Genomic DNA, 23,406 nt, shown 5'->3' with positions numbered 1-23,406 from the left:
TATTCCTGAAAGGGGTTTGAAAAGAGCAGAGCTGAGGAAATCTGCTTGATAGCACGGGCCTTGGGGGACTCTGGGCAGGATTGTTCCTTTAAAGGAAGAGCTAGACAGAAAGGGCGAGGCGCATAATGGTCCTGCAGCACCGGAGAGTGAAATGTCACAGGTCAGTCTGGAAAGTTAATGATTCATTCCCTGGATGCGACTGTGCTGCATTCAATGCTGTGGGTGAACGCGCTGATAGTGCCTCTAGCTAGCGAGTTAATCAGAAATGAAGGGACTCACTTTGCTGGCTGAGAAGGTGGCAGTGACATCTCCTGCATCTGTGCATGTCCTGGAAAATGAGCTGTTGTGTTTCCGACTGCCCACGCGGAGAGCACGGAAACCTGTGCTGGCCGGACTGGAAATCGGGTGCGTTGATTATCGCCGGTTACAGGCGAATGGTCACTTATGGCACATCCGACCACAGGTGGTATTTGGGATTCGGCAAAGAGGGAAGACAGGTTAGCTGCTGCAGGGGTTAGTGCTGAGACCGCCGTCGGGCATGCGTTCCCGTGCACGGCTCGAGGCCCTGAAGACGGCTGGTCTAGACTCTGGGAGCGAAGCGATTGCCGTTGCTCAGTCCTGAAGGTGATGGCTTCTGTCGAGGAGGCTGGGAAAGTTAATCTTGAGCGCAGTGTAGCTGGTCCTGATGCAGAAGAGACGCAAAGGATAGTTGGGAGGAGAAAAGGACCTCTTCCAAGCTGGCACTTTGGCCCTAATAGGCCCTGCTATCTTGAGTTGGCCGTGCCAGCTGTTGAGACATGTAGGGTGAGTTAGGGTGGAGTTTTTTATGTAAAAGGGTCAGGTTTGTTTGCACAAGTGCCTTGCCCACGCTTGTAGGCGGTAAGCAGGTTGTAGGGAGCAGGCAATACGCCATCTGCAACCCAAGTCTTGGTTATCAGCTGCCACACAGTCTGTCTCCAGCACTTGTCTAATGCTCACACTGCTTTTCTTCCTTACCGCTGCCAAGTTTGATGCCCCTGGGCCCTTCCAGGAGGGAGCCAGCCTGTTGGATCTGGATTTTGATCCCATTAAACCAGATGCCGGTGTGGGGAAGGCACCCACACCCGTCTCCCAGGTTTGTTCACGTCACCATTCCCTCTTTCTTGCCTGAATGAACTGTTGACGACTGGGGGCCGCCTGTGCCCACCTTGTATAGTCTCACGTTGGCTGAGCTTTCAGAGGCACGCAGCAGGCACGAGTACTTGCCTGCCGGCACATTTGCGTGCTCCGCTGGGCACGCATGCATCTGAGTCGGGTAATTGTGCCCCTGGCTTTGCACGTGCAGCAATCGGATCTGCACCCTCACGCACGGATGTTCGGGGGAGCACCCCGCGGACCCTCTTCTCGAGATCTGAAAGCTCAGCCAGCACGTGCATCCCTAGCATCTTCCACGTACCACGTGGAGATTGCCCTGGTTGTGTGGGTGGGAATTGCACCCTCGCTGTTACGGTCTGTCCATAAGTGACCGTCAGTTTAGCGAGCAGCAGGGAGCTTTAGCAATCTGCCGTTGTCTTAGACAGGAAGGACTTTGGGAGGGAAATGGCATCCTTTGGTTCTGGATGCAACCTCCACCTGGGGCTAAGGAGAAGCTTCCTTCAACAGCACGTTGTTGCACAAGTCGCTGTTCTGGAGGTGGTGCGCTTTCCTGAGGACTGCTGGCCCTGGCCTCTCGTAGAAACAGGAGCCTGGCCTTGACGGACCGTCACGGGGGAGCGGCCTGGAGCTTCCTACCTTCACGAGCATTTGACTCCCAGTTAAGAAATGGGGTCAAGGCTTATTGTGCGGAGAGGAAAGATTGGCAAATACGGGCTGTTCCTAAAGACACAAAATTCACATTCATCCTGCCCTCGGTGTAATGCAAATTTGGCATCAGCCCTGGTTTATACTCTTGCTAAATTGAGTGTTTGAAGCCCTTCTTGGGTTCAGACAGTGCCCTCTGCCTCGGCCTTTTGCTTCCAGTATGAAGGAAAGGGACGTTTTCCCTAATCTCAGCCTGCTCTCTTGGACAGCAGCTGCCAGTATAATCCACAACTGGGATATTTCCAATATTTTGGTGATGCCATCATGTTAATTAGGCCGGTCGTCCGCACAGCTTGTGGGTTGGCAGAGCTCCTTGGCATAAAGGTCACGGTGCAGCTAACCACTCTTCTATAAGAGACTGAGTTTCACGTCTCAAACCATTAAGGGAAATAGAAAGATGCTGAGGTAAGTGCCGTTGAATGCGTATGAACGACATTTGTACTGCTGCAATAATTGAGTCTCAACCTGTTTTTTGTTCTTGTTGCCCTTTGACATGCTTAGTCTATCCCCTGGGATTTATGGGAGGTAAGAATCGCCCCCCGTTCTCCTCTCGGTGAACTCCTGCCATCTCCCCTGGCATGTGCAGGCGCTGTCCCCCCCACCCCATCGCTCCCATCACGCCGCGTCTCGAACCCGCTTCCGCCTTCTGTGGTGTGGACCGGCCTCGACGGCAGCCATGCATTCGGGCCTCGCGCCCGGTGTTCCCGGAAGAGCGCCCCGTCGCCCGTGCCGCGAGCTTTCTCATCATCTCCATGGTGTTTGGCATTGCTGTCCGTGTCCCTAATCCTGCTATTGCTGTATAGCCGCGTCTGCGCCTCTCCATACCCCCACTGGCCTCTTATTCCCTTCCTGCCCTCTCTTGCCTAACGCGGTGTACCTGCCTCTCAACTGCCCCTTGGTTTACCCCCATCTCTGTAAATTGGAGCTCATTTGCTAAGCTTGCTTGTAGCAGCAAATCTGCATTCGGAGAGATGGGCGGTAAGTTCACCCTCCCTGGGGGCAGGCCGCTCGCACAAGCTGCTGCGCTCCAGGCGGGCAGTGCAAATGCTCCTGCTCACCGCCCCAGGAGGTAGTGCAGGCTAATTAGAGTGACTGCTAATTAGCTAGCCCCCAGGTGAAGGAGCCTGTGCACACCCAGGGCATGTTGAGAAGGCGGCTCCCCCCGCTGATCGCGTTCATCCATGTCATTCCCCATGTCGTGCTCTATCTGTGTTTTCCCTTCTTTTAAACAAAAAAAAAAAAAGAAGAAAAGTCATGTCTTTACAGGGTAACGGTTCCTGCCTTAAAAGCAGAGCCCCTTTGGGTTACTTCGGTCCGTCTCCACGATTGCCCCTTTGAGAAGCATTTGGTCACGTGGCCCAACCTCGGTCTTCGTGAATCAGCCGAATTGTTCCTTCCCCAAAACAGTGCAGGGCTGGTTTGTTAAGTTGTGGTTTCTTTGCTGTTTTGGGGTATTGCTCTTGCATCGTGGGAAGGACTGACGCACGTTCTTCCTCTTTCATGTCCTTGCAGCCGGTGCAACAACAGCGGGGCTTCAGAAGGTGGAAACCCCTCTCCCCCATTTATGTGTAGAGGAGGCTGCTGCGGAAGGAAGTGTGTGTTCTTGCTACACACTTGAAAATCCACCTAACAATACCTTTGCTTACTTATTAGATGTCTGTGTTGCCCTCCCCCAAAGGGCCCAGGGCTAAGCTGATGGTAGCCACCCCTAAAGACAGTTTTGTCAACCCATCCATTGATCCTGACCCACCCTGATGCGGGAGGGTCCCAGAGAAAGGGCAATTTGGAGCCAGCTGTAGTGTTTGGCATCACACAGGAATCGCCAGAGGAAGCATCTCCGTCATTTTTGGTTTGCTCATAACTTGAAAAACGGTGGTAGTCAGACATCTCCCCAGAACCTGTGATTCCCACCTGCGTGGGACTTCCTCCTGCACATCCAAGGTGCAATCTGGTACACTTGCATCTGGGATATGTAAAGCTGCTGACTTAATAAAACAAGGCAGAAAAGCAAGGCTTTCTGATCCAGGAAAAACAAGTGTTTTTCCCCAGCTCCCTATGGATGTGGAGTGGTGTCCAGACACCGGGATGCGCATGTAGCGTGGCGTCCAGACACCGGGATGCGCATGTAGCGTGGCGTCCAGACACCGGGATGCGCATGTAGCGTGGTGTCCAGACACCGGGATGCTATGCAGTAGCTAAAATAGAGTAAGTGGATGACACCAACATGCTTTTTGCTGAAATCCAGGAGATTCATTGCATTCCACCCCTCACTTATTAAAATGCAGTTTCTGTAAATGAGCTGCCTTGCTCAACGCGGCTTCTTTCCACTTACCCAAATACAAGCACACGCGGCCAAACGCATGTTGGCTGGCATCGAGCCCAGTTCCAAGCTCATTCAATCCAAATAATAAGCATCCTGGGAGTGCATCTAATTAAACAGGAGAGACCTGTGTAGCATTTCATGGGTTTGTGTTGAACGCGGCGCTCCCCAGGGCTGCTGTGGGAATCAGCAGCGGGATGGTGGTAGTGCGAGAGATTCAGGATATCTGTGGGCCCCGTAAGCCCATGGATATGGTGAGTCTGAGAGATGAAGAGGGAAGTGAAAGGGTACAAAGTGCATGTTAAAGGGCATCAGTGGGGGTAAGCAATGATTGTCGACCTGGGGTATTCATCTCCATGTTACTGCTACTGTTGTTAGCAGACTTCTTGCAGGATCGTGTTAGTTTAAGGCTGGCAGTCAGCTGGGCTTGCAGGTGCATTGCTGTTTTGTTGTGGAAAGCCATCTACATTGCAGCTTGGCTTATAAATGAATTCGGAGTGCATCAGGAGAGGGACAGGGCCAGCTTAGTGGCTTGGGTCTGCTTCAGTATGGAAACTATCTCTGACCTGAGGGGGGGACTTTGCCCTTCCAGACCTGGATGAGGGAGTCTGTGGATGCATCTCAACCCTGGCCCAGCTCTGTCCCCTTCCCTTGTTGGTGGAGACTTCTGCCACGTGCTTTACTTGGTGTATACTTTGAGTTCATTACCCATCTAGGTAGGACTGAGGATGGGCTTAGGGATGGTAACAATATAGGAGATCTTGCAAGGAAGCAAAACGCAACCATGCCTTGCTTCCACCTAGAAGAGTAGTGAACGAAGTGGGATGCTGTGGGAGAAGCTTGCCGGCTTGGCCATAAGTTCATTAGCCCTCTTTTCGTTTATGGTGGACTCGCGTTGGAAGTGGTATAGGCTTGCCCTCAGTGTGCAGCGCTGGTAGTTTCTGCTGAAGAAAGGTGCGTGGCTGTGACGATGGACAGTGCTTGCATTTGCTGAGCTGTGACGTCCCGGGACTGGAACAGGGGAGCGTGGTGCGGCAGGAGGGTGCTGCATGCTAGAAGCAAGGTACGTTGATGAGGATAAGGAAAGGGACCATCTTGAAGTTAGTGCCTGCTGGAAGTCACTGGTTTTCAATAGGACTGACCGGATGTAGTCCCTGCAGACTAAATCCATGTGTTTGAAAGCCGTGAGGAGGTTCCTTGTAACAGATGCATCCTGGCTATTTGCGGACCCCAAGGAGACAGCCCGTGTGTTCCTCACATCTGCTTTTGAATGCAGCTGCTTCTCATGTTCACCACCACATGAACATAAAAATACCCCAAACCCAAATTGCTCTCCTGCGCAGTCAGATGTCCTCTCTCCCCGCCCCAGACTCACCATCGTTGCCCTAAACTGCCTGAAAGTAATGTCTCTAAACCAACCCACCTCTTGGTGTGCTTGATTTTTTTTTTTTTCCAAGTAATGGCACTGATTACCACGACATGCTCATGCATTTGCAGATGAATTGCAGATGTCCTCCCAGAATATCTGTACCTCTGTGTGTGTCTCATTTTTCTACTCTTTTTCCCTCCCCGTTTACCCCACACCTCTCATTTTTATCTTCTCACGTTCCCATCCGCTGCCATCTTCCTCCTTCCCCTTCCCTCTTTCCCAATTCCACCCGCCAGCCTGAAAAGACTTCCTCTAGCAGCATGCAGTCTGTGGATCAGTGCGATAGCGCCTTTGCTGTGGACTGGCCCAGCCAGCCCACGGAGACCGAGCCTGCCCAAGTAAGTGCAATTCGAGTCCCAGTCTATCCCGAATGCAATGTTCACCAGAGTCGAGGGCACTGGAAGCCCGACGGGTCTTGAACCGCCCGCCTTCCTTTAAATGCTAAATGGCATTTAGGGAGAGCCTGGTGGCTGCAAAACCAGCCCCTGCCAGGGCCCTGATCCCGTGGTGGCCGTTCAGGACCTCACCCTGTTTCCTGAAGCCCCTGCAAGGGTCTGTCTACACGGAGCACAGGCAGGATCGGGGCCTGAGAGACTCGAATGAAAATGCCTGTGTTGTTTAGTAGGGGTTATATACGCTCGTCTGTATAGAGACTGTACAGACGCAGCGTGCCAGTCAATAAACCTAGGAAATGCGTGTGAATATTCATAGACACGTACTCTGTTCATATGGCTATGTGAGATGTTGTGTACGGATGGTGCAGACGTACGTACACACATCCTGCTGTGTGCTGTCCGTAGTGACCATCTGCCGAAGGTGTTTTCCTGGTGACTGTCCTGTTCGCATGCTCCTGGGTCGTGGCACTCGAGATCCTTCTTCATCCGCGGCGGTTTCTTGCATTAAGAGGCCTCGCCTTGACGTAGACCCGAGCTGCACGCCGTGAAGCACGTCTGAGCGGGTCTCCGCTCTCACGATTTCTCTCTTTCTCTCTCTCCCTAGCAGCACGGAGGGCCAGGCAGTGGGCTGATGGTTGTGGTTTTTAAGGGGCGAGGGGTGTGGGAATGGAGAGTCGAGAGACGCTGTCTGGGAGGTTTCTAGTTCAGCAGGACCCGGTGTAGTTTTGGTGGGTTGCAAGGAGCGCTTGTCAGGTTTCAAAGTGGCATTTTTTTAGTGCACGAAGCAGTCGTAGCAATCCTTGGGAACTGCTGTTAGTAGATGATACCCTTTGGAAAAAACTTTCAGAAATTACAGCCCAAGCAAACCTCCTTCCTTGGCCCAGCCGCAAACCAAATAAGCTCTTGTTTAATCAGAGGCTTCCCTGGTAGTTTTTCTCTATCTGGAAGATTAAACAGGAGTCTCGTTCCTCCTGGGCCAGCCAGGAGCTGGTGTAAATCAACCGCGGTCTGAGGAAGGCATGGTAGCTGTGTCAGTCTAGCTGAGCCCCTGGCCCAGTGCTCCCTTGGGCCCTGAGCTTTTATAATGTCTTAGCAATCTAAGCCCATGCACATGCAAAGGTGTGTGCACGCACTCCCGCTCCCTCTGCTCGCTAACTCTCTGCCCGGGGGCGGCTCTTGTGTTGCAGCCTGCAGACGCCGCTTCCGGCGGATCCGAAGCAGCTGGGACAGCAGCAGCGGCAGCTGGAGCCGAAGCACCTAAAACCGAAGCTGACTCAGGATCTGGCTCTGTAAGACCCCGGGGGGGCAGGTCCCCTCCCCCAGGCCCCCTTTCCTGGGCAAAGTGATCAGGTCTGGACCCGCTGCATGCCGACGGTGTCCGTGGTGGTCCCCGTCCCCGAAGGCGTTACGCAGGTTTGCCCTGTGCTTGCTTTGCACGCTCAACCCAAGACTTTGGTGATCCTCAGGGAGTCCTAGAGAAGCAGGGCTGGAAGGGTCCTCCGGACGTCTTCTTGTCCTACCCCCACCTTGGTGAGAAGATCCAGACCAAAAAACATCCTGCTCCTTTGACCCTCTCCCTGTGGAAATCATGCTCAGCTTAATTTAGGGTCGAATGCTGCCCCCACACCAGACTCCTGCTCTGACACTGATTTCCTTTATGGCCTTGAGAAAGTCTTTTAACTTCTGCCTCAACTTGGGCACCATGCGACTTGCCCGGGGCTGCTGCAGTGATTGCCGGGCAGGTGGGGAGTATTGCTCCCCCAGAAAATACATCACCTGGCTGAATGCATCAGCCGTGTCGCCCGGAAGAAGTCAGGACCTTCTCCCTTCCTCAGACTAGAGACAGTCGCTGCCCCCAGAATAACCGCTCATTGCAAACCCTTGGTTTCTGCCCGTTTCTCTGCTTTCCCTTTTATTCCGGTGCGGTGAGTTATGGCTATCAGCTGCCTTTGACTCGCAGCCTGGGCAACCCCGCTGCCAATCTGTAGCACGCTGCCAGGGGCTGGTTGAATCTACAGTGGGTGCCCAGGGCAGGGATAAATGCTTGTAAACATGTGTTTGTTCCTTTCTCAATGTGGCTTTGCTCCCTGCAGGGCTCTCTGCCTGCTGTAGTTGTGGAAACTTTCCCAGCCACTGTCAACGGGACCGTGGAAAGCAGCGGTGCCTCCGAAAGGGCCGACATGCCACCGGGCTTCCTTTTCAAGGTGAGCACCTGTGTGTGGAGGTAGCAGGGTGCCCAGGAGGGTGAGGCAGAGGCTGCTCTTGGACGCTGAGCACGTGCCCCAGGGCGCATCGCAGGAGGCATTCGTGCTGCGGTATTCACGGCCGTGCAGCAGCCGTGTTGCAGCTTGCAGGTGGAGGCTGAGGGGAAGGAGAAGCCACCAATATTGTAGGCAGTCCTAGGAACTGGATTGCAGCTAGTCCAGGAACGTGCCTTGAGGAACGGTCCATGTCTAGGGCTTCAGCAGGAAGGGCCCCACTTACATACGACCCTGGAGGGATAAAAAGAGAATACAGTGAAGTACAGCACCTGCTCTCTGCTGTCTCTGCTCCAATATCTCCTGTACTTTCTGTAGTAGCTCCTGTCAGCCTGACGGCCTGTACTGCCCTAGGAGAATGAGCTTAATGGCATCCAGGGCTGCATCGGTAGGAGCGCTGACAGCAGATGGAGGGCAGTGACTCTTCCCCTCTATTCGGCACGGGGAAGGCCACATCTGGAGTGCTGTGTCCAGCTGTGGGCCCCCCACTACAGAAAGGATGTGGGCACATTGGAGAGAGTCCAGTGGAGGGCAGTGAAAATGGTTGTGGGGCTGGGGGACAGGACTGGTGAGGAGAGGCTGGGGGAAATGGGCTGATTTAGTCTGGAGAAGGAAAGACTGAGGGGGATTGAATAGCAGCCTTCACCTCCCTGCAGGGGGGCTGCAAAGAGCATGGAGCTGGGCTGGTCTCAGTGGGGGCAGATGACAGGACAAGGAGCAATGGGCTCAAGCTGCAGCAAGGGAAGTTGAGGTTTGATTTAAGGAAGAATTTTCTCACGAGGAGGATGGTGAAGTACTGGGACAGGTTACCCAGAGTGGTGGTGTAGTCTCCATCCTTGGAGGTATTTAAGACCCAACTTGACAAAGCCTTGACTGGGATGATGCAGTTGGGGCTGGTCCTGCTTGGAGCAGGGGTTGGACTAGATGTGATCTCTGCAGGTCCCTTCAACCTGAATTTTCTGCGAGTGTGAGCTGGGTTCTCTTCTTCCTCCTGCATTAGCAGTGGTCATGGTTGGCTACGGTCTCTGCCAGCTTCACACGCTGGATAGGACACAAGACCCAGAACCTGTCTTTGCTCTTAGAAAAGCTAAACCCTTCAAGGCAACATGCAGATAATTTTGGCAAGTGACGGTGAACGAGGAAGCAGTGGGAACACTAAGAAGGATGGGAAGCCATGGGACCTGAAGAGATTAGAAACCAGGGCAGCAAAAAGCAAAAGCCCTCTGGGGAGAAATAATGCAAACTGTGGAGAACAGCAGTGGCGAACCCAGCTAGGAAGAGGGAGGAAGGAAGTGGGTGCTGTGGGAGAGACTGTGGTTGGGAGAGGACAGTAGATCTGAAGTGCGGAAACCAGCAGCCAGACTGTGAAGATCTTTCTGCACAGATGTAGCATGTTGAAGATCAAGGCTGCCTTTGAAGCTGAGCATTGGCCCTTGCATTTCCTGTTCGTTAGATCAAATGGGTGGAGAGCAGTGCCAGGGGGAAGTTTGAGAGCAAGGAGCGTGCTGGGACCCTGGGCTTGTCCCCGTCACACAGGTGCACACCCTCCAGCTTGTTTGTGGTCTTCCTCCTGGCCTTGTATATCTCCTCTTCTTGGCTGCACAGGAGGCCAGCTTCAAAAGGAGGGCAGGTGCATGGGTACAGAGCCACGTACCTGCCTGGTGAATATGCAGCCTCCTGCACGTGCTCCATGCCTGCGTGGACACTTGGATAGCCACACTACATGTGAAGCAGGATCACAAGCTGCGTGCAAGTGTCGCGGCCAGCTGTTAGGGTGTGCAAAGTGCTGTGGCATTGTGCCCTAACTCCTGAAAACCGAGCGTTGTGTTCAGGCTCGCTCTGTTGGGTGTGCTGATTGGTGTGTGCTCAGCACCGCTCTGCAGGGTCTGCTTTGCCTTATCTCCAGGAACTTCTTGGTGATGGGCGTATGCGTGGCTTGGAGACAGTAGAGGAAGGGACCTCAGGAGGCTGTCTAGTCCAACCCCCAGCTCAGAGTGGGGTCACCCCTACACAAGCCATGCCAGAGTGCAGCCGCCTGGCTGTCTGATCCAGATGGCAGCTATTGCTCTTGGTCACTGAGCAGAAGAGTATGCAGGTGTCTGCAAAAGAGAAAGTTTTGCCTTGCACTGAGCCCGCTGATTCAGCAGGTGCCCACCGGACAGGGCTACCGGCTTGGTGCACCTGCTTGGTGAAGCACAGCACCCCTGTGCTCAGCGGGGTGCTCCACCTGACCCTGGCCGCGTTTCCTGGAATGGGTGAATCTCATTTCCCCCTGATTTAGTGAATGTCTTGAGAAACACAGTGCAGCCCATTGGAAAGCCAGGACTTGGGAGAATAAGGCAGCCTCTGGCTTGCAAAAAGCAGAGCTGGATTTTGCACTCCTCAGAGGGCAGATCTGGGGGCTGGAGATGGTGCCATAACAGGACCCCGCTGGGAGGAGAGGAGCTTGGTGCAGATGGCACGTGCCTCTGAGTTGGAAGGTCTTTGGGACGGGGGTTTGGTTCAGACACAGCTTGGGGTAAAGTGTCAGTGCCCTGAGCTAGCATGGGAACTGCAGGGCAGTGTGTGTGCCCTAGACGGGTGCCGGCAGGCTCCACAAACCCTCAGCCTCTGTGATTTGGGAGCAAGAACAGCTGCTCAGAGGCTTGGATGCGTGTGGCCCAGTTCACACTCATGCCTCACCTGGAGAGCTCAGCCGGACACCCGAGTCCAGAGACCAAAGCCTGCTTGCTGATGAGCTGCTGAGTCGAGGCACCTCCTTCCAGGGGAAGCAGAACAGCTTGCAGGCGAAGATCTCCAAGAGGGATAGACAGGAGAGGGGGCCAGCCCTTTGGATGCAGCCAGCCAGAACGAACTGGAACCATAGGGGTTTAGGGGTTCAACGGGATTTCATCAGGTCTTGGAGACCCAGGCAGATGCTGGCACCTCCTGCTCACCAGACCCGTCGTCTCTCCGCAGGTCCAGGCCATGCACGACTACACGGCCACGGACAGCGACGAGCTGCAGTTGAAGGCAGGCGACGTCGTGCTAGTGATTCCCTTCGAGAACCCCGAGGAGCAGGTGAGGGGCGAGCGGGGCAGGGCGGGCACCCGCTGCTTCTGCTTCCCCCTCTGCAGCCCCGCGGGCTGGGGAGCCGTGCTGTCTCGAGCTGTTTCGTGATGGTGGGAGGGGGCCCGGCGTGCATGCAGAAGGCGGAGGGGTGAGACTAGCTAATGGCGTGGAAAGTGGGGTGCAGGGTGGGGACCTCAACAAGAAGATCCCTTTCTTCCTCCCTCCAACGGCCTTTGTGTATGCAGGGTTTCCTCCCCCTGGCAGAGCCGCAGGAACCGATTGTACAGCCAGCAAGGAGGCACAACCGATTGCAAGATCGACCCTCCTCTCCCCTTAATTTTGAATCCCATCCACTGTCCCCAGCTTTTGATGTAGCAAGGCACAGCCTGCAGTTTTGGATCCACTGGCAAATCCTCCTGTATGTGGACGTGACGCTGTCAGTCGCGCTGTGCCCTGGCTACATCTTGTCCCGCCGGACGGCAGCTTTATTCGGGGATGCTCTAATGCAGCTGGCCAGCAGGCGGCAATGTCCTCCCAGGCTAAACCGAGATGCTCCATGTCACGCACAGCCTCAGATGAGAGGTTTCTGACTCTCCGCTGCAACCCCCAGCTGCACCGGCTGTTTATTATGAACTGTCCGTAAAAGCTTCGGCTGAGACTTCCTCAGCTTGCCGAGGCTCGGGGCTCGCTGCTAATGCAACCAGCCAGCTTGCATTTTCTAGGCGAGTCCCTGAATTGCAAGGTTTTGTCCCAGATTTAGAGAATTGCTGCCAAGTGGATGAAACCTTCCCTCCCTCTCCCCGTGCGTGCTCCCGCCAGGTTGCGTGGTGCGGCGTCTGCTTGTGAGACAGCACAGATGTGCCCTGGCGACGCAGTGTGAGCACAGGCTTGCAGACTCCCCCGCTACACCGATCTGCCTGCTTGCCCCACTGCACGCAGCTGGCTGCACTGCGCTACTTGTGGTTCCCGGGGTCTGTGGGGGGTCTTGGCATGTGGAGTGTCTGGACAGTGCAGAAGGGAAGCAGTTTCGATGAGACTCCTCCTTCCTGGCCTGCATGATGCTCTAAAGGCCCTTAGGTTTGATTCACCTCCGGGCAGGACCGATAAACCTGGTCCCTCGGATACTGTTTCCTGGGAGGCCGCATAGCTCGGTAGTCAGGATCCATCAGCTCCTCCACTGACTTCTTGGGTCTCCTTAAGCAAGTCACTTCTCCATCCGTAAAAGGGAGAGCTAGTGCTGATGCATCTCTGTGTAAAGCACTCAGACCTACTGCTAGTTGCTCGCTGCAATTCGAGATGGTCTTGGGAGGGACTGGGTGAGTTGTGGGTGGAACAGGCCACATTGCGCTCTGGATGGGACCGACCTGGTTGAGCACGTCATCATTTAGTAGCTTCTCAAGTATAAGCCCTGGCTCTGTGGAAAGCCACGGGAGAGCTTTGCCTAGCATAAGCGGTAGGAGGTGGTGTGTGCAGAGCAGAGCAGAGCAGAGGTTCTCAATGATCTATGTGTGCACTTTAGCTGGATGCAGCTGTCAGAGCTAAGAAGTCACGACTGGTCCGGCTGCACAAGGTGATGCTCTGAGTGTTTCTAACCCGGCAGTGCAGCAGCATCGAGCCCTCTAACTCTAACTCTGCCGTCCACGTGGAATGTGCCCCTTGCTCCAGCTCCCCACTTGTCCCTGCCTGGCAGCCCCCAGGCGAGCAGCCGTGGCCTTTCAACCGTGCATCTCTGACGTGGGCCATGCATGCGAGAAAGGAAGCTTGGACTAACAGGCAGCCTGTCTAACTTGGTACAAATGCCTGCAGTCTCGGGGTCCTGACCGGTCGCAGGGGCTTGACCAGCAGCTCAGATGTCAGAGCAGGAGTGCGACAGACTTTCCTGTCCCTTGGACTTGGCGGTGCGTAGGACTAGGGTCGTCCCACATCATCATCTGCTTGGGGTGGATGGGAGACCTGCATGTCGCGCTTCTCTGTAACACGTGCAGGCTGCAGAAGGCTGATCCCTAGCATTTGGCTCCCTGCAAGCCGGACGCTGCGGTAAAGACCCCTGGGCTTCTTGCCTTTCACCCAGCCCTTCGTCTTGCTGTGCTGTGGCATACTGATGGCCATGGATTTTATGGCACCCCCCTTGCCTTTGCTTGGCTGCTCCGTTTGAGTTGCGTACACGTGTGAGTATTGTGTGCTGTCTCCTGCGATGGCTTCAAAGTGCACAAGTCCGAGGCGTCTTTGGAGCAGGGACCCCAAGCCATAGGAGGCCCCCAAGGCTGCCCGGGGCCCTTGCATGTCGGTAGCTGAAGGGAAGCCTAACGGCAGCATCAGACTAGGCAGAAAGCAGCACAGTGCACGCAGCTGCCTGCCCAAGATGACTCCCGTTGCCACGAGATGTTGTGGAGGCTGATCATTTAACCAAAGAGGGTGGGACAGATGCACCGAGGATGGGTCCCTCTGTTGGTATTAAACACGGTAGCGAGAGCTGCAACTTCTCCGTTAGGCCTGTGAATACTGGAAGCTGCAGAGGGCGAGAGAAGTCTGGATAAGCCTTGCATAAACGCCCCCTCCCTTGGCATCCTTCCCCTGCCAGGTGCAGAGGGAGGATCTGTGAGGTGCAGGTCTCCGGGCTGGACGGACCTGTGGCTTGACCCAGTCTGGCATCTCCTCTGCGTGCTTATGAGCAGCAGTGCAGGCTCCTCGCCGCTCCTCCTCCCTGTTCCTCATGCACGCCCAAAGCCTCCCCTGGCATTTCTGCAGAGGGAAAAACACAGGAGAGGATGTTTGTGAGGGCCCCGAGTCTCCTCCACTGGCGATGCGTGGGCGCGGCTCCATAGGGTCCAGCCTGAGCTCCTAATCTGTCCCCGTGCATAGTGCAAGCCTAGCACGTCACCCCACATCTCTCACGCCAAGCCCAGCCACTTGTGGTTGACCTGGAGCAGGGGTTGGCGATGTGTTTGGGCAGATGCCAAAAACACCCCCAACCTTGACTTGGAAGATGTTGGCGTGCCGGGGGCGGACGGTGGTGGGGTTGCAAGGGGCCTGATCCTTGTGGCAGCACAGCCCCGGCCCCTTCCCCATCATCCGCCCCAAGGTGCATGTGACAAGCAAAATGCCCTCATGTGCCACGCTTCGGCACCTGTGCCGGGGGCTGCCTGCCCCTGACCTAGAGGCTCCCGAGGAGCGCATCAGCTGTGGTTGTGATCTCGGACTTCCAGGGTTTCTTGTGTTTGACACGGAGCAGACGTGGGAGCGGGCTCCGGGCTTGTGAAAGGCATCATCACTGTTGCCTCGAGCATTGTCCCTGTTACGTGCCCCCTCCAGGCTGGTGGGAGGTTTCCCGTGGACTCTGGAGGGCACCGGCTGGGGAAGAAGGACCGGGAGCTCCTTTTGCTTCCCCGGCTGGAGTCCGATGAGGCTCCGTCCGCGCATCGAGCTGGACGTCTCCCGACCTGCCCCCGTACCTGATGCCTTTTTCTTTCCCTGCCAGGATGAAGGATGGCTGATGGGGGTGAAAGAAGCTGATTGGCTCCAGCATAAGGAACTTGACCAATGCCGGGGGGTTTTCCCGGAGAACTTCACGGAGCGCGTGCAGTGAGAGCCCGGGTACCAGCTGGTTCTTCTGCAGGAAGAAAGCAAGTTTTCTGGGAGATGGTTTAGGAGGAAAAAAAAAAAAAGAGAGAATTTTTAAAGGAACATAAACCTAAGAAGTGTCAACTTAATGGGTGGGTTCTTCTCAAAGGGCAAGGTTTTAGAAGTAAAATTGAATTCAAAGTGTTATTCAAATATATACATATTAATAATAATAATAATAATAATAAGGCAAGACAAATACCCCTTCCCCCCTTTGATTTAACAGCATTTGAATTCAGAGGGCTGATTCAGAAGTGACGCAGTGTGGTTCCAGTATGTACTGTGTTGGCTGGATTTGGGGGATGACGGTTGGGTACCTGGGAAAGGCGACTGTCCCGGAGACGGGACGCGCCGATGACTCCCGGGTGGGTGGGTTCAGCTGGCTTGTGCTTGTGGCTGCTGGCATGGCATCCGCATCCCTGACGATTCAGACTCCCCATATGTTAGGACCTTTGGTAGGCCAAACATCCCGTTATGCTGTTGAAAAGACATATTTAGTGTACAGTGTTCACCAATATGATGTGTGTGCGTGTGTGCGTGTGTGTGTTTTATTTGCTTCCTTTGAAAACGTAACACGAACTGTGATTTTATACATTTAAAGAACAAACCACCTATGTTACCTGGGAGAGCGACACTCGGGAGGCAGCGCTCGATCCCAAACTCCCCAAGACGCGGGAGGTGGAGCATCGCAGCGGTCGTTGCCTTCCTGTGAAATGTTACTTCAGGCAGATCCTGGAAATTAAGACATTAAAAAAAGCTGAAACTCTGGATTGGTTGGCACAAGTTGTGAAATGGAAAAGAAAAAGAAACCCGAAGTAGATTCGTAGCTATACGGAGAGAGAGTGGTGGTCCCTGAGGCTTGCGGTTTAGCAAGTGCACTTTTAAGGGCAGGGGTGTGAACAGGAAAGTTTACAAAAGCGTAGCTGAGAAAACCAATCTGCTCTCTGTGTTTCTGATTGTGGGATGCTTATTTCTGGCTTTGAAGAAGCCTGTTAGACCTGCCTCCTCCACTGCTGTGCTGGGGAATAAGTCAAAGACAGAGAAAAGCAAGCCATTTTAATCTTTACGTAAGAGCTGCATGACTTTATCCTATCCCCATGAGTTAGAAAAGGAGGGGATAACAACATGCCATGTTCTAGTACTGACAGGAATCTTCCCCACCATTTTTAGCTCCCGGTTAGTTTTCTGGACTTGGTTTTCTTTTAAGCAACCAGGCTGCACGGTGTTTACAAGGGGCGCATCGTGCTTGGCAAAATCAACAGGTTCGATCCTCCGAGACCCGCACGTCCCACAACGGTACTTTAAATTTATACTTGAACACGGATGCCGCTGGGCAAGCAGATCAGATCTTTTGTTAGGTCGTTCCCTTCTGCCCCGACTCCTTTTTTTTTTTTCCTTTAAAGGGACCCTTAGGGGTGAGGCTACCTCTTGCTCTCCTGGGACAAGATCACTGTATGAAACGACCCTGCTATTTAATACCTGCTGGCATTACCTGAGCACGCCCAGGATGTTGGCCCAGTGACACTACTGACCCCCCCTTCTCCGACACGCTCGGATTTGCTTGTAGGATAACAGGAAAACCATCTTTCTATTATAGGTCAAAAGTGGACTTTTCTTCTCTTCAAGGGTCAGATTTTGATCTCGGTTACACTCCTGTGCGTTAAGGAGTGCTGGCGTTGTATCTCTTTTAAGTATTATAGCTAAGTCCAGTGGGCCGATTTCTGAATCCTGCATCGGCGTAAGCGAGATCAGACTTGGCCCTTTGGCCCCGTCTCCTTTCCAGATTCTCTTTGTTTTCTTGTTTGTGTTTTGGGGGGGAAAAACACTTGCTGCAATGGATAGTCCTTTCTTCTTTCCCCTCTGCCGCACGCCCATATAAAAACGACAGCATTTTAGAGCACACGCTCACAACACCGCAGCCCTGGACGCAGCGGGTGATGGTGCTGTGAGCCGCTGCTATAGCATATTCTCCTATTTTTTTAAATCAAGGTTGTCTTGATCATCCCACCGTCCTTTCAAAGCTCTATTTTTATGCATTTATATGAACCCAGTTACTCCTTCAAAGAATAATGTTAGAAAAAAGTTATAAATTTATATAGAAATATATATAGATATATATATAAAAATATAGCATAGTGGGTTTATCCAGTTTACCATCAAACTCTTGGCTTAAATGTGTTTATTTTTATGCAAAACCAGTGAATTATTCTATCTTCTTTTTTTTTTTTTTTTTAAATATGACAAGATTATAAGACCCAGAGCTCCAGTTTGTTTCTCAAGTATTCATTTTCGTGGTGAGGAGCACCGTAAGAAGCTGTGCCGACTTCTAATTTATTGTGGATTTCTTTTTTGTCTTCTCTTTTAAAAACCAGCATGTCACAAGAAAAACCCTTTCTTAGGACTTTTCATTGTATGGAGCTTGCAAAGCATCTATCCAGTACTGTATTGTCCCTCGCAGAAGTGGCACTGAGCATCTGCATGACGGGGATGTAGCTTTCAGGTGTATTTAAATGCGCCTAGGCACTGCTAGAGGGAAGTATTGCTCCAGAATAAAATGGCTCGGAGTAGAACGCATGTTCCAGCCGCACAACGTGCATCCCACAAGTCCGGGTCCTGCATTACTCGGTGGGACCGTAGGGTAGCTGAGGAGTGCAGGATTGGACCCAGGGTTTTCATAGGAGCTGCAGCTTAGTAAGAGGCTGCTGGATATTGCATGTAGTGTAGTGCAGCAAACGAGCCCGGTTGAAGCCCTGGTGTAGCTCACCAGAGAGCTCCATTGATTTCACCGCTGTTACACCTGCTTTGCCCCATGGCTGTATTTGATCCTCCCCAGTGAGACGAGCCCCCAGTCTGTGCTGTGCTGGTTTAGTACGACGTGAGACAGCAAACTCCCAAGCAGAGCTGGCCGCGTCGATGCTTGCTCAGTTCGCTGGCTGAACTGAAAGATAAGGAACGGTCGGCTTACCCAGCAGCGCAGCTCGGAGTCGAGCCGTTCAGCCCCAAACAAAACACTGCGGCGTGTTCTTGGGGGGAGCCTTTTCACTTTTGGGAGTCGTTTTCCGCATGTTTGGTTTTGAGGCTTGTTTTGAAAAAGCTAAAACGTTGCTTAAAAAAAAAAAAAAAAAAAGGAACATTTTGCAAAAAGTCACAATGCTTCAGTGTTATTCAGCATGGCCAGTAGTCTTGATCCTCCCCCAAACCGCGTTCTGTGAATGACCGATTCATCTGAAAAAGGTCACCCAGTTCATCCCCGCCCCGCTAGCTGCCACAGCAGGCACATTTCTGGTCTGAGGGCTCCAGGTAAGCTACATTTTCGCTGGCTGAGAAGTTGCTGTTGGAGAGTTTCACTGGATGAATATACGAGTGTTTCTCATCCCTCATCCCCAAATAGTGTGGTAGGCAGAATAAGGAAGGACCTCTTGCTCTTCTACTTTTATCCTAGCTCTGTGCTCCCCTGGAATTGCCTCGCAGTGTCCCAGAGGGCAAAGATCACACGTTTCTATGATAATGAAGGAGGCAAACATTGTTCGCCTTCCTTCTGCTTCCAGCTTCCTTGTTAATACCAGCAGTATGAGTTTATTATGTGGAGGTCGAGGTTACAGGCCAGGATGTCACTTGGAGGATGCGTGGCTCCCACCTTGTCAGGTTCACCCTGGGGTGGCTTCTCTCACCTGCCTGCTAACGATGGCGGGTGCATTTCTTGGCTAGGAGGACCATTGAGCTATTCCAAGCACTCCATGCTAGTCATCCCTTGTATCCAAAGGCCGTTTGTACACGCCATTTTTTTGCCCTTTCTTGTGCTGCAGCGGCATGACTGTTTGCATGACCGGGTTTTCCGGACGCTTTTGAAGTCTTTCTAGTGCATTAAAGTAAAACTTCTTGGGCGCAGTTTAGCTTGGCTCGCTGCAACTTAAAATGTTGCATCCATGGATTCATTGCGTGCAAACAGAGGCATTCAAAGACATGTAATGAGCCTTTTTTTCTACCAGATGGCACTGCAACTCTTTTGTAGTTCACCCCTTAGAATTGCTTCCGTTTCTTTCTTTTTTTTTTTTCTTGTGCCATTTGCCAGCTCCCTGCCCCCAGCTGTGTGTGGCAGGACACGGGGTGGGGGGCCCTGGACTAGAGGGGGCGGAGGGGCAGAGCTGGACCATCTCACGCTCCTGTGGTTCCGGCCAGGGACTGGACTTAAATCGTTTGAAAACCTAGTACATGCAAACACTGATGTGATGCTCCAAAATAAACATGTTTTAAATGTTATAAACCTATTTAATTTAATGAGGATTAAACCCTGTGGTGTGTACAGGCGCCCAAAGGCAGTAACTCAAACCAAATGCCTGAAAATCACTCAGCCTGCCTTTTCACTTGAGAGCAGGACTTTCATCTGGCTCCTAGGCAATGATCGTCTTTGCTGCCTCGCTTCTCTCAGAGCTGGATGTGCTGCCCTTTGAAGTCGGGGGTTTTCAGTGGGCTTTGAATCAAGTCCTGAGGGCTACGGCTCGAGGTGGATTCTGTCTATCGCGCTCATTTAGTTTCACGGCTTCCGCTTAAAATTGGAAGTTTTGAGGAGAAAGCGAGGGACTGAGAGAGAGGCCTTGGGTGCACAGGGAAAGAGGTAGATCATCCCCTGGCCATTTCTGTGTGGTGTGCTGGCTGCATCCTGGTGTCTGGGGGGGCAAAGTGTCTCTTCCGTCAGGACTGAGGGTGAATCCTCCGAGCGGTGACAATGGCTGGGGCTAAGGAGAGGGCTGCAGGGCAGAGTGCTGGAGCTTCTCTTCTCCCTGCCTGAGCATTTCCTCTCTCTTTTATACCTTTTCTTTTTCTATTCTCAGAGCTCACTTCTCTTGTCACTAGCATGGGTATTTTGGGCACAGCAGGGTCCCTCCAGCAAGGTGCCCAAGCCTCTTCTATAGGGGGCCAAATGCCCTCGACTCTCCTTGACATCACTGAGGTGCCTTGGCCCCTTGCAGGAAGGGCTTGGGCTCATCCAGACTCAGGACCTGTGTGCTACCATTTCCACCCCGGTCCCAGTGCAGGGTGAGGGCTGTGGATCAGCTCTTCCCCCAGAGCAAATATTGCCAAATATTGCCCTCCCTTTCCTAGAGGATCCGACTCGCACTGATCTCATCTGAGCAGACTGACGGCCCCTTTCACCTTTCATCTTCTGTGTCATGAGAGCCTAATCCTGAAAGGTGCAGAGCACCCACAGCCCTCCTCAGGGCAGTGGCAGGTGCTCGGCACCTCCTTGGATCTGTCCCATTTTGGTCCCAGATCAGCACAATGAAGCTGCCCATTCTGAAGTGCCATATGACTCAGTGACACGCATGCCCCCGGATATGGACTGTGCTGCCCTGGGGCCTGTGGGCCGCATCCAGCATCAATTCCACCCCACCTGTGCATCCGTCACCCAACTGGAGTGACACCTGGGTGCGGTTTGACCCACGGGCTATAAAGTTCCCCTCCTCTTCTGTGCTAAATGGCCTGTCTCCAGTGGTGCTGGGACAGAGGAGGGGAAAAGAGGCAGGGAAAGCCCTGCAGAGCCCACAGCCAGAAGCAAAGTCAAGCCCCGAGTCAGTGTAAGGGTCGGCTGAGTCTTCCCGCACCTTGCTGTTGCGCGTGCAGGGGAGTCTGCAGGGGCAGAGCGTCCCAGATGATGATGGCCCCGTCAGTCTTCTCCCCATGGGGGTTGGCCAACATGGATGTAGCTGTCTGTGTGCAATACTGCCATAACCATGTTGCACCCGTGCTGCTCGCTGACAGCACCCGCGGCCTTGCCTTTCCCCAGCAGGGGTTGGCCCCTGGGTGTATTGCCCCCTTTGGCCCTGCCTGGCTGTTCCCCACTGCTGCATTCCCCAACTTCCCTTGGACGCACGAGGCGTCCACAGGATGTGCACACTCCAGGGGGGCAGCTCAGGCCCCTGAATCTCCACTGCCACTTCCAGGGGATTGAGTGCCTGTCTGGCAGGGAAAGGACACCCTGTCTCTTCTCCGTCCCACTCGGAAGCAGATGGGTGGCAGTGCTGGGCCAGACTCTTCATGTTTTCCAGTCACTCCTGTGCTGCCACCGCTGCTGTGACGGGGCACGTGCCCATCAGTGGCTGGGCGTCTGGGATGGTTTAGGAACCACAAAGCCTGTCTCCGTGCAGGGACCCGGACTAGATGACCCCCGAAGCCCCTTCCCACCCTGTAGGTCTGTGTAGCTCCTGTCACTCAGCAAGCAACATGCACTGCAGTTAGATCACAGCTGCTATCAGAAAAGCCAACCTAGGGATTGCTTATTAGGGCTGGCAGAGGCCTCTTCTTGCCATAGAGACTCTGTGTAGCATGGCTGGAAAACGCTTCACTCCATAGGTCCTCTTGGAGCTTGGGTCCCAAGCAGCAAATGCCCATGCCAGGGGGTCTTTCCTGTAGCATGGAGGCAGATGCTTGGTGATGGGGCACCTCGCGCAGAAAGCAAATGGAAATGTGACCTGCAAAACAGGCCCTTCACGTGTCCCGTTCAGAGCGGCGTGTCCGTACCGTGCTGCTCGCTGGCAGGGACACCCCGGCCGTTGTGAATGAAATGATTGTGAGAGGGTCATTGCAACCTCCTGGCTGCAAATCTAACTGGGGATGCTGCGGCTTTTTAAGATTGTCCCGCATTGGCTTGTATATGGATACGTCCTCTGGCTACACGAGCTGTCACCTGTTCCTTGAGCATCTACCGCTGACGCTGTCTCCTAGCCTGTGCTTCACGACTTGAGGTTTGCCAGATGCAACCCTCGGTTTCTTATTTCTCCTCTTTAACTGAACCCCTGGCCATGACTTTGACGATGTATTGGCTATCTCTTTTCCTTCTGTTAATTCAGTCTCTGAGTTTAATTGCAACGACCCGAGAAATGTTTGGTTTTTGGATGTTTCATTTTTTTTTTTTAATTTGAATTTTTGTTTTGTTATACAAAACAGAAGCAATCCCCATTGTATTCAGAGCTGTGACTCCCAGTTCCGGTGACATGTACTCGATGGATTTGTCCCATTTGTTTCTTGGCAATGTTCAGAAATATAATTTGTGTCATCCTGCACCCTGTGTCATTCTTTTCTCTTTCTAGGGAAGGGCCAGCTGCCTGCCTTCCTCCTCAGAGAGGCCAAGCATGGCCTGTGTTTGCACGGGTAGCAATTAATATTGGAGGTTTACACATACGTGGGGGTGCGAGGTGTTGGGCCTGTTCTTGGCCTTGATGCATAGGGCCAGATTCTGGTTCACCACGAAGACACCTATGTGGCCGTGGCATTATTTTTAGGTTGCCCAAAGATGTTCTGCAATTTCTCACGTGACAGTCTGAATCTCACCTACCCAGCTAAACACCTTACCAAGCAACCAGAAACCGCAGCTAGCAGCGGTTCAACATGCGTGTTGTCCTTTTGCCTAGCAGCAAGGTGGTCTCAGGACAGTGAAGACCCAGATCCAAGGCTCACCTCCCCCTGAAGGGCCTTGAACTCTGATCTCCATCATCACAAGGCAGCTGCTGAGAGCACCTGCGTGGTGGGATAAGGCTCCTGGGGGTGGGCAGGGATGTTGCCCTGGGGGTAGGGTAGCAGGACCTTGTTTCCAGTGTTTCCAATGTACGCTTTGCCGGGCAGACCTGGGGCAGGGAGCAAGCGTCTTCCCTTGCTTGCAACACCCTGTCCCCAATGCCGGAGCAGCTGCATTCTCCGGAAAGCCTCCACGTGGGCGTCCTCGCTGTAGCCGGCAGGAGAAGGGACGGACCCAGATCTCGACCTGGAGGCAGCGGGCTGGCGTCTGAGCGAGGAAAAGCTCGAGGTATCTGATTTCCCGTCAGAAAAAGGAGCGCGCGTGAGTACAGGGTAAAGCACATCAGCAGCATTGGAGACCAGCTGCCAGATCCCAGGTGCGCTCCTTCCTCCTTTTCTGGCCCCATGACTTCCCCCCCTTACCCACCTGCTTGAAGCTGGGCAGCTGGCAGGTCCTCCCAGCCATGGCTGCCCCAGAGCTAGGAGGTTGGGATGCTTTGCCAGGAGATAGGAGGCTGAAAGGAGCCCACAGCTCCCATGTGCTGGGCTCTTGGAGGAGAAGGAGCTTTGTGCCACCCCTGTCAAAGTCCAGCTCCAGCTCTGCCAAGATGCACGGGTCTCGAGATCAGAGGGAAACAGGAGTCGGAGCCGCCATGCATCTTAGATGCCTCCAGAGATGGTTTGAGGTAACTGGGAATTACACGGCTGCCTTTTCATTACCTGTGCAATGGGCCTGGGAGCTGTGTGTGCCCTGCAAGGCCAGGGGCATTCCCATCCAGGGCTACAAACCTGCCCCTTCAGTGTGCGGGAAAAGCCTGTGTCTACACAGCGATGCAGGATGCGTTGCTAGATCCAGTCACCGCATCCAGACCTGGGAAAAGCCTACGTCTACACAGCGTTGCAGGATGCGATGCCAGATCCAGTCACCGTATCCAGACCTGGCCAGCAGCAGCACGTCCGTGTCATGGGTGAAGCAGGCTT

At 53.5% G+C, this 23,406-nt stretch overlaps 1 protein-coding gene across 6 annotated transcripts in view; it reads left to right on the top strand.

The window, feature by feature from the left end:
* BIN1 (bridging integrator 1) overlaps positions 1-21,974 on the top strand; it is a 120,141-nt gene extending 98,167 nt beyond the window's left edge. For 3 of the 6 annotated variants that reach the window (XM_019480261.2, XM_014599431.3, XM_014599429.3), the window contains 4 exons: positions 7,171-7,272; positions 8,077-8,187; positions 11,200-11,301; positions 14,771-21,974. In XM_019480261.2, coding sequence (XP_019335806.1) covers positions 7,171-7,272; positions 8,077-8,187; positions 11,200-11,301; positions 14,771-14,878 — 423 coding nt within the window. In that variant the 3' untranslated portion in view covers positions 14,879-21,974. Of the gene's footprint in view, positions 1-1,006; positions 1,115-2,340; positions 2,365-7,170; positions 7,273-8,076; positions 8,188-11,199; positions 11,302-14,770 lie in introns of all 6 variants that reach the window. The other 3 variants (XM_019480258.2, XM_019480260.2, XM_019480259.2) reach the window with 2 other exon arrangements.
* Positions 21,975-23,406: the final 1,432 nt, after the last annotated feature.

The sequence above is a fragment of the Alligator mississippiensis genome, chromosome 4 (genome assembly GCF_030867095.1).
Source record: "Alligator mississippiensis isolate rAllMis1 chromosome 4, rAllMis1, whole genome shotgun sequence".
Lineage (NCBI taxonomy): Eukaryota > Metazoa > Chordata > Crocodylia > Alligatoridae > Alligator > Alligator mississippiensis.
This window is presented reverse-complemented; position numbering and strand designations above follow the sequence as displayed.